The sequence below is a fragment of the Ovis canadensis genome, chromosome 15 (assembly GCF_042477335.2).
Source record: "Ovis canadensis isolate MfBH-ARS-UI-01 breed Bighorn chromosome 15, ARS-UI_OviCan_v2, whole genome shotgun sequence".
Lineage (NCBI taxonomy): Eukaryota > Metazoa > Chordata > Mammalia > Artiodactyla > Bovidae > Ovis > Ovis canadensis.
In genome coordinates this window covers 89072612-89086118 of record NC_091259.1, presented here as the reverse complement: position 1 = coordinate 89086118, position 13507 = coordinate 89072612, and the positions used below count along the sequence as shown (strand labels likewise).

At 39.3% G+C, this 13507-nt stretch overlaps 1 protein-coding gene across 1 annotated transcript; it reads left to right on the top strand.

The window, feature by feature from the left end:
- Nucleotides 1–11119: 11119 nt before the first annotated feature.
- LOC138420466 (olfactory receptor 5B3-like) lies at nt 11120–12067 on the top strand. Its single transcript, XM_069553699.1, has one exon. It carries the CDS (start codon nt 11123–11125, stop codon nt 12065–12067), a length of 945 nt encoding a protein of 314 aa, XP_069409800.1. The 5' UTR covers nt 11120–11122.
- Nucleotides 12068–13507: the final 1440 nt, after the last annotated feature.

Below are 13507 nucleotides of genomic sequence, written 5' to 3'. Positions count from 1 at the left end.
AATGATATCCTGACCAATAAAAGGTCTCTTGTCCTGAAAAAAAAAAAAAGAAACACTGTGTCCAGAAATATAATACATGAATAAGACTGGCTAAGATGTCTTGTGGCTGACTAGTTTAAAACCTTATTAAGGACATTGGCCTATTCATTTATCCTGGATGCTTTTTTAACTAAAATATTTAACTCATGTATTAGAATATACGTATGGGTGTAATAGACTTCTATTTCTTTGGTTAAATGCTAACCTGTTAATTTAGCATTTAATTTAAATGTTAAATTTGAAAATAAAATGTTGTACTATTAAATACAAGTATACGATTTGGAGGAGCATGTCTTATCAAGAGAAAAGTATAGCATTTAAAATACATTAATATTTATATCTTGACTGAGTCATTTGATAGAACCAACATGCTCATTTTTACAATTTTCAAAGGATAATGTAGCCAGAGTGTAAGGAAAACAGAGAAAATGAAAAGTAGTTAAAACCCAAGATTTTTAGAAACATTTCTTTATTTATCTGGCTTAGCTGTGGGTCTTAGTTGCAGCAATCTGGATCTTTGCTTGTGGTGCATGGGATTGGTAGTTGTAGCATGTGGGTTTAGTTGTCCTGTGGCATTTGGGATTTAGTTCCCTGACCATGGATTGAACCCATGTCCCCTGCATTGTAAGACAGATTCTTAACCACTGGACCACCAGAGAAGCCCCTTAAACACAAGATTTTGGTGCTGAGCATGCTCGCTTATATTAGAGTTTCACTTCTAGGCCCTCTTTCTACAGAGGTAGGAAGTATACATACGTATGATTTGTATGTATTCATCAGTTCAGTTCAGTTACTCAGTCGTGTCCGATTCCTTGTGACCCCATGGACTACAGCACGCCAGGCCTCCCTGTCCATCACCAACTCCTGGGGCATGCTCAAACTCATGTCCATGGAGTCAGTGATGCCATCCAACTATCTCATCCTCTGTCATCCCCTTCTCCTCCTGGCTTCAATCTTTCCCAGCATCAGGGTCTTTTCCAATGAGTCAGTTCTTCGCATCAGGTGGCCAAAGTACTGAAATTTCAGCTTCAGCATCAGTCTTTCCAATGAATATTCAGGACTGATCTCCTTTAGGATGGACTTGTTGGATCTCCTTGCTGTCCAAGGGACTCTCAAGAGTCTTCTCCAACACCACAGTTCAAAAGCATCAATTCTTCGGCACTCAGCTTTCTTTATAGCCTAACTTTCACATCGATACAGGACTACTGGAAAAACCACAGCTTTGACTAGACAGACCTTTGATGGCAAAGTAATGTCTCTCCTTTTTAATATGCTGTCTAGGTTGATCATAGCTTTTCTTCCAAAGAGCAAATGTCTTTTAATTTTGTGGTTGCAGTCACCATCTGCAGTGATTTTGGAGCTCCCAAAAATAAAGTTTCTCACTGTTTCCACTGTTTCCCCACCTATTTGCCATGAAGTGATGGGACCAGATGCCATGATCTTAGTTTTCTGAATGTTGAGTTTTAAGCCAGTTTTTTCACTCTCCTCTTTCTCGTTCATCAAGAGGCTCTTTAGTTCTTCTTCACTTTCTGCCATAAGGGTGGTATCATCTGTGTACCTGAGGTTATTGATATTTTGCCCAGTGATCTTGATTCCAGCTTGTGCTTCATCCAGCCCAGCATTTCTCATGATGTACTCTGCATATAAGTTAAATAAGCAGGGTGACAATATACAACCTTGACGTGCTCCTTTCCCAATTTGGAACCAGTCTGTTGTTGAATATCCAGTTCTGTTACTTCCCGACCTGCATACAGATTTCTCAAGAGGCAGGTCAGGTGGTCTGGTATTCCCATCTCTCTCAGAATTTTCCACAGTTTGTTGTGATCCACACAGTCAAAAGCTTTGGCATAATAAAGTAGAAGTAGATGTTTTTTTGGAACTCTCTTGCTTTTTCTATGATCCAGCAGATTTTGGCAATTTGATCTCTGGTTCCTCTGCCTTTTCTAAATCCAATTTGGACATCTGGAAGTTCACAGTTCACATACTATTGAAGCCTGGCTTGGAGAATTTTGAGCATTACTTTGCTAGCATGTGAGATGAGTGCAGCTGTGTGGTAGTTTGAGCATTCTTTGGCATTGCCATTTTGAGGGATTGGAATGAAAACTGACATTTTCCAGTCCTATGGCCACTGCTGAGTTTTCCAAATTTGCTGGCCTATTGAGTGCAGCACTTTCACAGCATCATCTTTTAGAATTTGAAATAGTTCCCGGAATGCAAAAGTAGGAAGTCAAGAAATACCTGAAGTAACAGACAAGTTTAGCCTTGGAGTAGAAAATGAAGCAGGGCAAAGGCTAACAGAGTTTTGCCAAGGGAACATAGTGATCATAGCAAACACCCTCTTCCAACAGCATAAGAGGAGACTCTACAAGTGGACATCACCAGATGGCCAATACCAAAATCAGATTGATTATATTCTGTGCAGCCAAAGATGGAGAAGCTCTATACATATACATTTTTACTATAAAGCAAACAGTTGTTCCAAATTTTGACATATGTGCAGAAATAGCTGGAGGAGAATGAGAGGAAGAGGAAGGGAACTCATGATGACAGTTTTTCTTGTTATCTGTCGTTGTATTAGAAGATTTCTATGTAAGCTTAAATTTAATATTTATATCTTTGTGAAATAAGTATACTGGATATTATATGGATAGGACTTTTAACAGGAATGAAACTAGGATTCAAGGACCAATTAATATTCCCCAAACCAACTCCATCTAAGTTGCTAATTAATCACGCTTATCTGTACAATCTAGGAAAATTACTAAAGTCCATGCTGTACCCTTGGGTAGATAGTCTCTGGGTATCTTCTCCTAAATGATTATAATACGCTTATAATCAAACAAATTGTTCCTTCTAGTTCTTCTCTTGTTTCCATATTTTCTCACTTTATCTCTCTCTTGTCTCTCTCCCTCTTCTCTCTCTCATTCCCTCATTCAGTGTTTAAATGAGTTTCTGATTGTGACTTATACTTTGTTAGTACTATAATATGATCACATTTTATATTTATAGCATTTTTATTGCTTTATACTTTTATCAATACAATCCATTATCTGCTATGTTAGCTCTAAGAGCATTAATAGTACTAATAATAACAGCAGTACTATGAGGAATAGTAGATTTCTATACTACTATGGCTTAATTGACTCCACTCATCTAATTTAAATGGGGAAAATGTTATTATTCTGATTGTTTGGATGAGAAAAGTGACTCTCAGAAAAGTTATTTAATTTGAACTGCATATTTAAAAGGACAATTATGATTATGGATTTTAGACAATTCTGCATGTATTCTAACATCATTTGAGAGCAGGAAATAAATGAAAGAATAATAACTGGTTATCTTTCTGCAACACACAATCTGAAAAGGAAACCAAGAAATCTTGGAAATCAAATACATATTAATAAAATATGCAGAGATTAAAGAACATACTTTTATTTTTTGTAGCAATATTTTTTATTTTATTTTATTTTATTTACTTTTTGGAGGCTAATTACTTTACAATATTGTATTGGTTTTGCCATACATTGACATGAATCCTCCACGGGTATACATGTGTCCCCCATCCTGAAGCCCTCTCCCACCTCCCTACCCATCACATCCCTCTGCACCATCCCAGTGCACCAGCCCCGAGTACCCTGTATCCTGCATCAAACATGGACTGGCGATCCATTTCACATATGAAAATATACATGTTTTCAACGCAGAATGTACTTTTTAAAAGTGGATCAAAGAATAAATCTCAAGAGAAATTTTAAGATATTTTGGGCTAAATGAAAATGATAACACAATTTATCAGAATTTGTGGGATACAGAAGTAGTAGTATTCAGAAGGAAATTTACAGCATTGATTGCATATACTGGGGAATAAAAGATTTAAAATGCATAATCTAAGCTTCCACCTTAGGAAACAAGAAAAGAAGAACAAATTAAATCCAAAGTAATCAGACAAAAATAAATAATAAGAATTAGAGCAGGAATCTAGTGGCTCAGATGGTAAAGAATCTGCCTGCAATGCAGGAGACCCAGCTTCAATCCCTGGGTCAGAAAGATCCCCTGGAGAAGGAAATGGCAACACACTCCAGTATTCTTGCCTGGGGAATTCCATGGACAGAGGATCCTGGTGGGCTACAGTCTGTGGGGCCACGAAGAGTCAGACATGACCGAGTAACTAACACTTTAGGAGCAGAAATCAATGAAAGTGAAAACAGGAAATCAAGAAGAGAAAATCGATGAAACTAAGAGCTATTTCTTAGAACAGATTGATAAAATCAATAAGCATCAAACCAAGCTTACTGAAACACAAAGAAAGAGGACACAAATTAGTCACATCAGAAATGAAAGCTGGGATATCATTTCAGATTCTGTGGGCGTTAAATGATCATGAAAGAATAGTAGGAAGAACTCTGCATGCAGATTTGGTTACCTAGATGAAACTGATAATTCCTTGAAAGCCACAGTTTGCCAAAATCTCACAAGAGGACATAGACAATCTCAACTAGCCTATATTTATTAAAGAAGTTGAACTAGCAATTAACAATTCTCCAGAACAGAAATTTTCAGGCCAGTTTATTGAATTTTACCAAACATTTACAAAAAATTTTACCAATCCTTTGCAATCTTTTTCAGAGGGTAGAAGCAGAGGGAATGTTTCTTAACTCATTCTATGAATCCAACAATACCTTAATAACAAAACCAAACAAAGGTATTACAACCAAAAAGGCCAATATCTTTCATAAACATAGATGTAAAAATCCTCAAAAGGTATTTACAGATTAAAGTCAATGGGCAAAAAGAATTATACATCATAGCCACCTGGGATTTATCACAGGCATGCAAGATTGTCTATCATTTGAAAAGCAATTAATGTAATCCATAAAATAAAGAAGCTTAAAATGCATTATCATATCAATATATAAATAAAAACTTTTTGACAAAATCCAATATCCACTCATGATGAAAAATTCTCAGTAAATAAGAACGGAATACTTTGGCCACCTGATGGGAAGAGCCGACTCATTGGAGAAGACTCTGATGCTGGGAAAGATCGAAGGCAGGAGGAGAAGGAGGTGACAGAGGATGAGATGGTTGGATGGCATCATTGACTTAATAGACTTGAGTTTGAGCAAACTCCAGGAGCTAGTGAAGGACAAGGAGGCCTGGTGCACTGCAGTCCACGCACAAAAAGTCAGACATGACAGAGCAACTTAACAACAACAAAATAAAAAAAGGTTAGCTCGCTCGACTTGATAAAGACACCTACAAAATGTCTATGCTAACATTGTACCCAGTGGTGAGAAAACAGATTTCTCACTAAGATCAGGAATGTCCTTTTATACCATTTCTGTTAGCACTGTACTGGAAGTCCTAGCTAAAGCAATATGATAAGAAAGTGATGTAAAAGGGAGATAGATTGGGAAGGAAGAAATAGAAACTGTCTTTGTTCACAGATAATGTGATCATTTATGTAGAAAATCAAAAAGGATAGACAAAAAACTCTCAGGACTAATAAATGATTAACAAGGCTATAAGATGCAAGGTTGAGATGCAAAATTTTATCACTTTTCTACCTACTGGCAGTGAGCAAGTGGAATTTGAAATTTAAAATGCAAGATTTTTTATATTAGCACCCCAAACATGAAATACAGTCATCCTCACATATCAACAGGGGATTGGCTCTAAGGATGAGTCAGATACCAAAATATACAGACACTCAAGTCCCTTATATAAAACGGTGTAACATTTGCATGTGCACACCCTTCCATTTACTTTAAATCACATTTAGACTATTTAAAATACCTGATACAATGCAAATGCAATGTGAATAGTGGTTGTCATCTGACAAATGCATTTTGCTTTTTGGAAACTTTTAGAATTTCCTTTGAAATATTTTCAATCCAGTGCACTGGTCTGTACAGGGACAATGAGAGCCAAGAGGAGTACCATCAGAGAACCTCCAGGAGGGTGATTTGGAGGAGAAAAGAAATCCATCTGACTACAGATCTAACTTTCCGATTGACTTGTCAGAATTAAGGCACTCATCTCACATGTTAGTAATGCTCAAAATTCTCCAAGCCAGGCTTCAACAATACGTGAACTGTGAACTCCCTGATGTTCAAGCTGGTTTTAGAAAAGGCAGAGGAACCAGAGATCAAATTGCCAACATCTGCTGGATCATGGAAAAAGCAAGAGAGTTCCAGAAAAACATCTATTTCTGCTTTACTCACTATGCCAAAGTCTTTGACTGTGTGGATCACAATAAACTGTGGAAAATTCTGAAAGAGATGGGAATACCAGACCACCTAACCTGCCTCTTGAGAAATCTGTATGCAGGTCAGGAAGCAACAGTTAGAACTGGACATGGAACAACAGACTGGTTCCAAATAGGAAAAGGAGTATGTCAAGGCTGTATGTTTTCACCCTGCTTATTTAATTTCTATGCAGAGTACATCATGAGAAACGCTGGACTGGAAGAAACACAAGGTGGAATCAAGATTGCCAGGAGAAATATCAATAACCTCAGATATGCAGATGACACCACCCTTATGGCAGAAAGTGAAGAGGAGCTAAAATCCTCTTGATGAAAGTGAAAGAGGAGAGTGAAAAAGTTGGCTTAAGGCTCAACATTCAGAAAATGAAGATCATCCGGTCCCATCACTTCATGGGAAATAGATGGGGAAACAGTGGAAACAGTGTCAGACTTTATTTTGGGGGGCTCCAAAATCACTGCAGATGGTGACTGCAGCCATGAAATTAAAAGATGCTTACTCCTTGGAAGGAAAGTTATGACCAACCTAGATAGCATATTCAAAAGCAGAGACATTACTTTGCCGACTAAGGTCTGTCTAGTCAAGGCTATGGTTTTTCCTGTGTTCATGTATGGATGTGAGAGTTGGACTGTGAAGAAGGCTGAGCGCCGAAGAATTGATGCTTTTGAACTGTGGTGTTGGAGAAGACTCTTGAGAGTCCCTTGGACTGCAAGGAGATCCAACCAGTCCATGCTGAAGGAGATCAGCCCTGGGATTTCTTTGGAAGAAATGATGCTAAAGCTGAATCTCCAGTACTTTGGCCACCTCATGCGAAGAGTTGACTCATTGGAAAAGACTCTGATGCTGGGAAGGACTGGGGGCAGGAGGAGAAGGGGACGACAGAGGATGAGATGGCTGGGTGGCATCACGGACTCGATGGACATGAGTCTGAGTGAACTCCAGGAGATGGTGATGGACAGGGAGGCCTGGTGTGCTGCGATTCATGGGGTCGCAAAGCGGACACGACTGAGCGACAGAACTGAACTGATATTCTCTCTCTGACATGCACCGTATTTGTCTGCCCTTGGTAAACTTGGGAAAGCACAGATATTATTTATCAACTTCTTAACATTTCTAGTAGCCTAACATTTAGTTGTAGCACATAAAAGAATGGAAAGGACACAAACATAATAAAAATGTGACAGATAAATTAATTTTTAGAAATATATTTCAAGTATCAAAAATCAAACTAAATGTAATTTTTGTACTCAATCTTAATTTTTTAAACGGGAGAAGAAAAGATATCAAGAATGCAAATACATGCATGTGCTATTCAACATATCAAATTATGTCCCTGCACACAGTATAACTGTTTCTTCTTTGTATCAGGTGGGGTGAGGAGAAGGGATTGCACACAGCTGGGCACCACAGGTGCCGTATTCTCCTGAGGGATGCGCTGGTACAATTCTCTTCTTTTTCTCGTTCATTAGTCTCTGAAATCCCATCTTGACTCCACTTCACATTGTCTTAAAAGGACCAGACTGTAGGCACATCCCATTTGGTCATCACTGATTGAAATGAATGTTTATACTTTTAGTATATACCAGCTTCTTCCCAAACTGAATATTTGCAGTGCGTCTGAAACCACAGGTAAGAAAAGCACTGCAAGATAAAAGTTAAATTTATTCATGTTGAAAAAGTTAAACCCTTCTTAAGATATTTTATAAAATTTACTTTCATCTGTTACAGGAAAAAAAATTGCAAAGTGTGTGGGAGAGAGAATTTTATTATCTCTATATCACAAATAAAATTAAGATCCACAGACGGTAAATACTTTTCCGAGTACCCAGAAAAATCTGCAGTAGGTGTAATACTTAAATCCAGGCTTCTAGCTCAGGGATAATGATCTTTTCTTCATCTCTTCACCTTCAAGGAACTTGAAATTTTTTGACCATTACATAAAAAAGGATTTCTCCTGCATTATTTATACGTTCTTCTGAGGCTGAATTTCTGATTTCAGATCCACATTTCAGTATTGTCTTTTCCTTCTTTTCAACAGCAAGGTAAGGGTCTATATTCAATATACACTTCTAATGCAGTGTAATTCATACAGTCAATGTAATTAAAATGCAACTGATGCAGAAGCAGTGAGAAACCTACATGTTCTGAGTCTTTGACCTCGTACCTGGTTGTTTGAGTACCTTCTCTGAAACACTGGCATAAGTGTAGAATTCAAATGCATAGCATTTTAACCGGCAGAGAGTAGATTAATATTATGAAATTCCATGCTGCTTTCCTTGAGCTGTGCTTAGTGGCTTGGTCGAATCCGACTCTTTGCAACCCCATAGACTGTGGCCCACCAGGTACCTCTGTCCATGGGGATTCTCCAGGCAAGAACACTGGCAGAGGTTGCCATGCCCTCCTCCAGGCTGCTTTCCTTAAGTGGAAAGACCTACGATGGGTTTCCCCAGTGGCTTGGCCATAAAGAAGCCGCCTGCTTTACAGGAGACTCAGGAGCTGCGGGTTCCATCCCTGACTGGGGAAGATCCCCCTGGAGGAGGTCATGGCAACCCACTCCAGCATACTTGCCTGGAAAATCCCGTGGACAGAGGAGCCTGATGAGCTACAGCCCATAGGCTCGCAAAGAGTCAGACACAGCTGAAGCTACTGAGCAAGCACTCATGGAAAGACCTACAACAGATGACAGGCCGATTGAGTGGGTTGCAAATTCTTTTTGCTTGTCACATGTTGACTTGTCGCTGAAGGGACAGATAGCCAGACAGGGTGCAACGGCACTTCTTTAAAAACCAGAAAGTTGTTGGTACATCATGAAAGTACCAAGATCCTTACTGCGTTTTCACTATCATTTCCCCACAATCTCACCCTTTCACTACTTGCTTATCTAGAAAACAAATCTGTCAATGCAGTGATTGAATGTACAGGCACTGGAATCGATTAGCCTTGAGTTTGTATGCTGGATAGCTCATACTATTTGTAAAATTTTAAGAAGTCACATTTTACCTGTAAATTAGATTGTGTGTGTGTGAGTGTGTGTATGTCCATGTAGTCTGTATCTCTCTGCTAATGCCTGTTTATCTGTCATCTATTATCAGTATTGTCTGTTATGTGTATATCTATCCCTCCATCTATGAAACAAACTACACGTAAGTAGCAAATTTAAGCTGTTCACTAACTTCGGGAGATCTGTTCGTCATCACAGAACACAGCGGTTTATGTGTGTGTAGATATAGAGATCTACGTCTATATGTATACATCTTATTCTACTGTGTGGGTGAGTTTTGACAAACACAAATAATTTAAGGGGCAGACACATAAAATAATGTGTTTCAGGGCTGAAAGGAAGATGGTAGAGAATGGTGGTTACCAAGAATGGGTTCCTTTCTCCAATCTCCTTTTTGAATACGAAGATTTCTGTTTGCTCATAAACAGATATACAGGTTAGTATCACCCTCAAAACTATGACTTTTCACCCCTCCACACCTCAGTATCTATTTTCCAGCTAACTGTTGTTAGGAATGACAGCAAGATTGAGTCTAAGATAGGAGAGCACACTCAACACAAGCTAAACTGTGGATCTCAAGAAAGACATTAACAAAAAGAGGCTCTGAAGATGCCTGAGTTCTCATCTAACATGATTGACCCAGCCAAGAGGACAGACTGAGAAATACAGGGTGAAGCAAAGTATGCGAGTGGACAGCATGTAGGAAAGGGCACATTAAAGACTAAGGTCATCGGACTTCAAAGCCCACCCGTCTGCGTCCGTCACCTGAATTTCCTAAACCGACCTAGAGACCCGCTGACCTACGCTAATATAATATTACGGCTAGCACTCATCAGAACTGTGTTTCAGATCCACATCGTGCTGTTTCATGGATCATTTCTTTTCACTTTTACAATGATCATTTAAGGTGGGTCTCAACACCACCTTCATTTTCTGACAGATAAAATGAGATGCAGGGAGAAGCTAGGACCAGTGTCTCCTGGGTAGTAAATGGTAGGCCTGCTCTGTCTAACACATGTTTTCTCAGAGTAAAGCTTCCCTGCCCAGTGCTTTATCTTCTCTTCAGACCTGGCTTTATTTGCTATGCATATAACTCTAATGCTGCATTTAGCCCACATCTAAATGGGCTTATCTGCTGTGCATTTATTTGTGTATAAATCAACCATACTCCTCTATGTGTTAAATTCAGAATTGTAAAGATAACTAAATGTCAACTGAATGAAGGGAAAATCAATTCAAATTTTTTAATGGCCTTTAGGTTGAGAACCACTCAGGGTCTAAAGCGTGGCTTCATTCATCAATAGCATAACATCTGCATAAACTTGAGTAAATTATTCCATCTCTTTGTTGTCAACTTGCCACATATACCAATGAGAAAAATAACTAATCAATCATAGAACTGATAAGAGAATTAAAAGAATATGTACATATAAAGCATCGAATAAGTGAGCACTATAGAAGTATAAACTATTAGAAGACTCAAAATAACTGATTTAGGAGTTGGATTCACTGTCTGCATATGAACTTAGAAAACTTTAGTTCTAGCGGCAACCCAGTTTACTCGTATATAGAAACAAGAACTTGAGAAGGTGATCCTTTAAGACCCTCCCTCTTCAAATGTCTGCTATTGTATAAATAAGATATCACTACACTGCACTGTCATGCCTATGTTACCAAAATGGTAAACACTGATGAAAAACTGATTGTTCTAATAAAACAATACGTGTGAGTTTCAGCTTCCGTGCAACTGCTTTTTGTTCATCCATGTGTTATTTCTCTTTGCCACAGAGCATCTTGCGACTCTCAAATCACTTTCATGGAAAATAATACAGAGGGAGCTGGCTTCATCCTGCTCGGACTCACAGATGATCCACAGCTGCAGGTCCCTCTATTCATAACCTTCACCTTCGTTTACCTCCTCACTCTGACTGGGAACCTGGGGATGACCACGTTGATCCTGCTGGATTCCCGTCTCCACATCCCTATGTACTTTTTCCTCAGTAACCTGTCTCTCGTGGACTCCTGTTACTCCTCCACCATCACCCCAAAGGTGATGGCTGGGCTCCTTATAGGAGACAAGACCATCTCCTACCATGCATGTGCCGCTCAGATGTTCTTTTTTGTAGCCTTTGCCACTGTGGAAAATTACCTGTTGGCCGCAATGGCTTATGACCGCTACGCAGCAGTGTGCAAACCCTTACATTACACCACCACCTTGACCACAGGTGTGTGTGCACGTCTGGCCACAGGCTCTTGCATCTTTGGTATTTTGACTGCTGCTATTGATGTTGGGGACACATTCTATCTCTCTTTTTGTACGTCCAATGTCGTCCATCACTTTTTCTGTGATATTCCAGCAGTCATGTCTCTGACTTGTTCAGATAAAGACATTAATGAGCTGATTGTTTTTCTTATTTCAAGCTTTAATATCTTCTTTGCACTTCTTGTTATTCTGATTTCCTACTTGCTCATATTTATCACCATTTTGAAGTTGCAGTCAAGTAAAGGATACCAGAAGGCTTTATCCACCTGTGCGTCCCACCTTGTTGCAGTCTCCATATTTTACGGGACCGTCATCTTCATGTACTTACAGCCCAGCTCCAGCCACTCCATGGACACAGACAAAATTGCATCTGTGTTCTATACGATGCTCATCCCCATGCTGAACCCCGTGGTCTATAGCCTAAGGAACAGAGAAGTCAAGAGTGCATTCAAGAAGGTTATTGAGAAGGCAAAGTATTCTCTAGGTTTAACCTTTTAATGGAGTGAAATGCACAGAAGTTATTTCATCTTTCTTAGACCTACTGTATCTCATAACTCAATGTTCACAGCCATGTAGGGACTCGAACATAAAATTTAGTCAAATATTGTTTATTTCTTTAGTTTTGGAACAGGTCCAAGCATTCAAAATTCAGAAATACGATAATCATTTTGAATGTGAAGTCAAGTAGGCCTTAGAAAGCATCACTACAAACAAAGCTAGTGGAGGTGATGGAATTCCAGGAGAGCTATTTCAAATCCTGAAACATGATGCTGTGAAACTGCTGCACTCAATATGCCAGCAAATTTGGAAAACTCGGCAGTGGCCACAGGACTGGAAAAGGTCAGTTTTCATTCCAATCCCAAAGAAAGGCAATGCCAAAGAATGCTCAAACTACCGCACAATTGCACTCATCTCACATGCTAGTAAAGTAATGCTCAAAATTCTCCAAGCCAGGCTTCAGCAATACGTGAACCATGAACTCCCTGATGTTCAATCTTGTTTTAGAAAAGGCAGAGGAACCAGAGATCAAATTGCCAACATCCACTGGATCATGGAAAAAGCAAGAGAGTTCCAGAAAAACATCCATTTCTGCTTTATTGACTATGCCAAAGCCTTTGACTGTGTGGATCACAATAAACTGTGGAAAATTCTGAAAGAGATGGGAATACCAGGCCACCTGACCTGCCTCTTGAGAAACCTGTATGCAGGTCAGGAAGCAACAGTTAGAACTGGACATGGAACAACAGACTGGTTCCAAATAGGAAAAGGAGTACGTCAAGGCTGTATATTGTCCCCCTGCTTATTTAACTTCTATGCAGAGTACATCATGAGAAATGCTGGACTGGAAGAAACACAAGCTGGAATCAAGATTGCCAGGAGAAATATCAATCACCTCAGATATGCAGATGACACCACCCTTATGGCAGAAAGTGAAGAGGAGCTAAAAGGCCTCTTGATGAAAGTAAAAGAGGAGAGTGAAAAAGTTGGCTTAAAGCTCAACATTCAGAAAACTGAGATCATGGCATCTGGTCCCATCACTCCATGGGAAATAGATGGGGAAACAGTGTCAGACTTTATTTTTGGGGGGTCCAAAATCACTGCAGATGGTGACTGCAGCCATGAAATTAAAAGACACTTACTCCTTGGAAGAAAAGTTATGACCAACCTAGATAGCATATTCAAAAGCAGAGACATTACTTTGCCGACTAAGGTCCATCTAGTCAAGGCTATGGTTTTTCCAGTGGTCATGTATGGATGTGAGAGTTGGACTGTGAAGAAGGCTGAGTGCCGAAGAATTGATGCTTTTGAACTGTGGAGTTGGAGAAGACACTTGAGAGTCCCTTGGACTGCAAGGAGATCCAACCAGTCCATTCTGAAGGAGATCAACCCTGGGATTTCTTTGGAAGGAATGATGCTAAAACTGAAACTCCAGTACTT

Bases quoted from the DNA above. Each gene is read 5' to 3' on its own strand.
- LOC138420466 (XM_069553699.1), top strand. From the start codon at position 11,123: ATGGAAAATAATACAGAGGGAGCTGGCTTCATCCTGCTCGGACTCACA.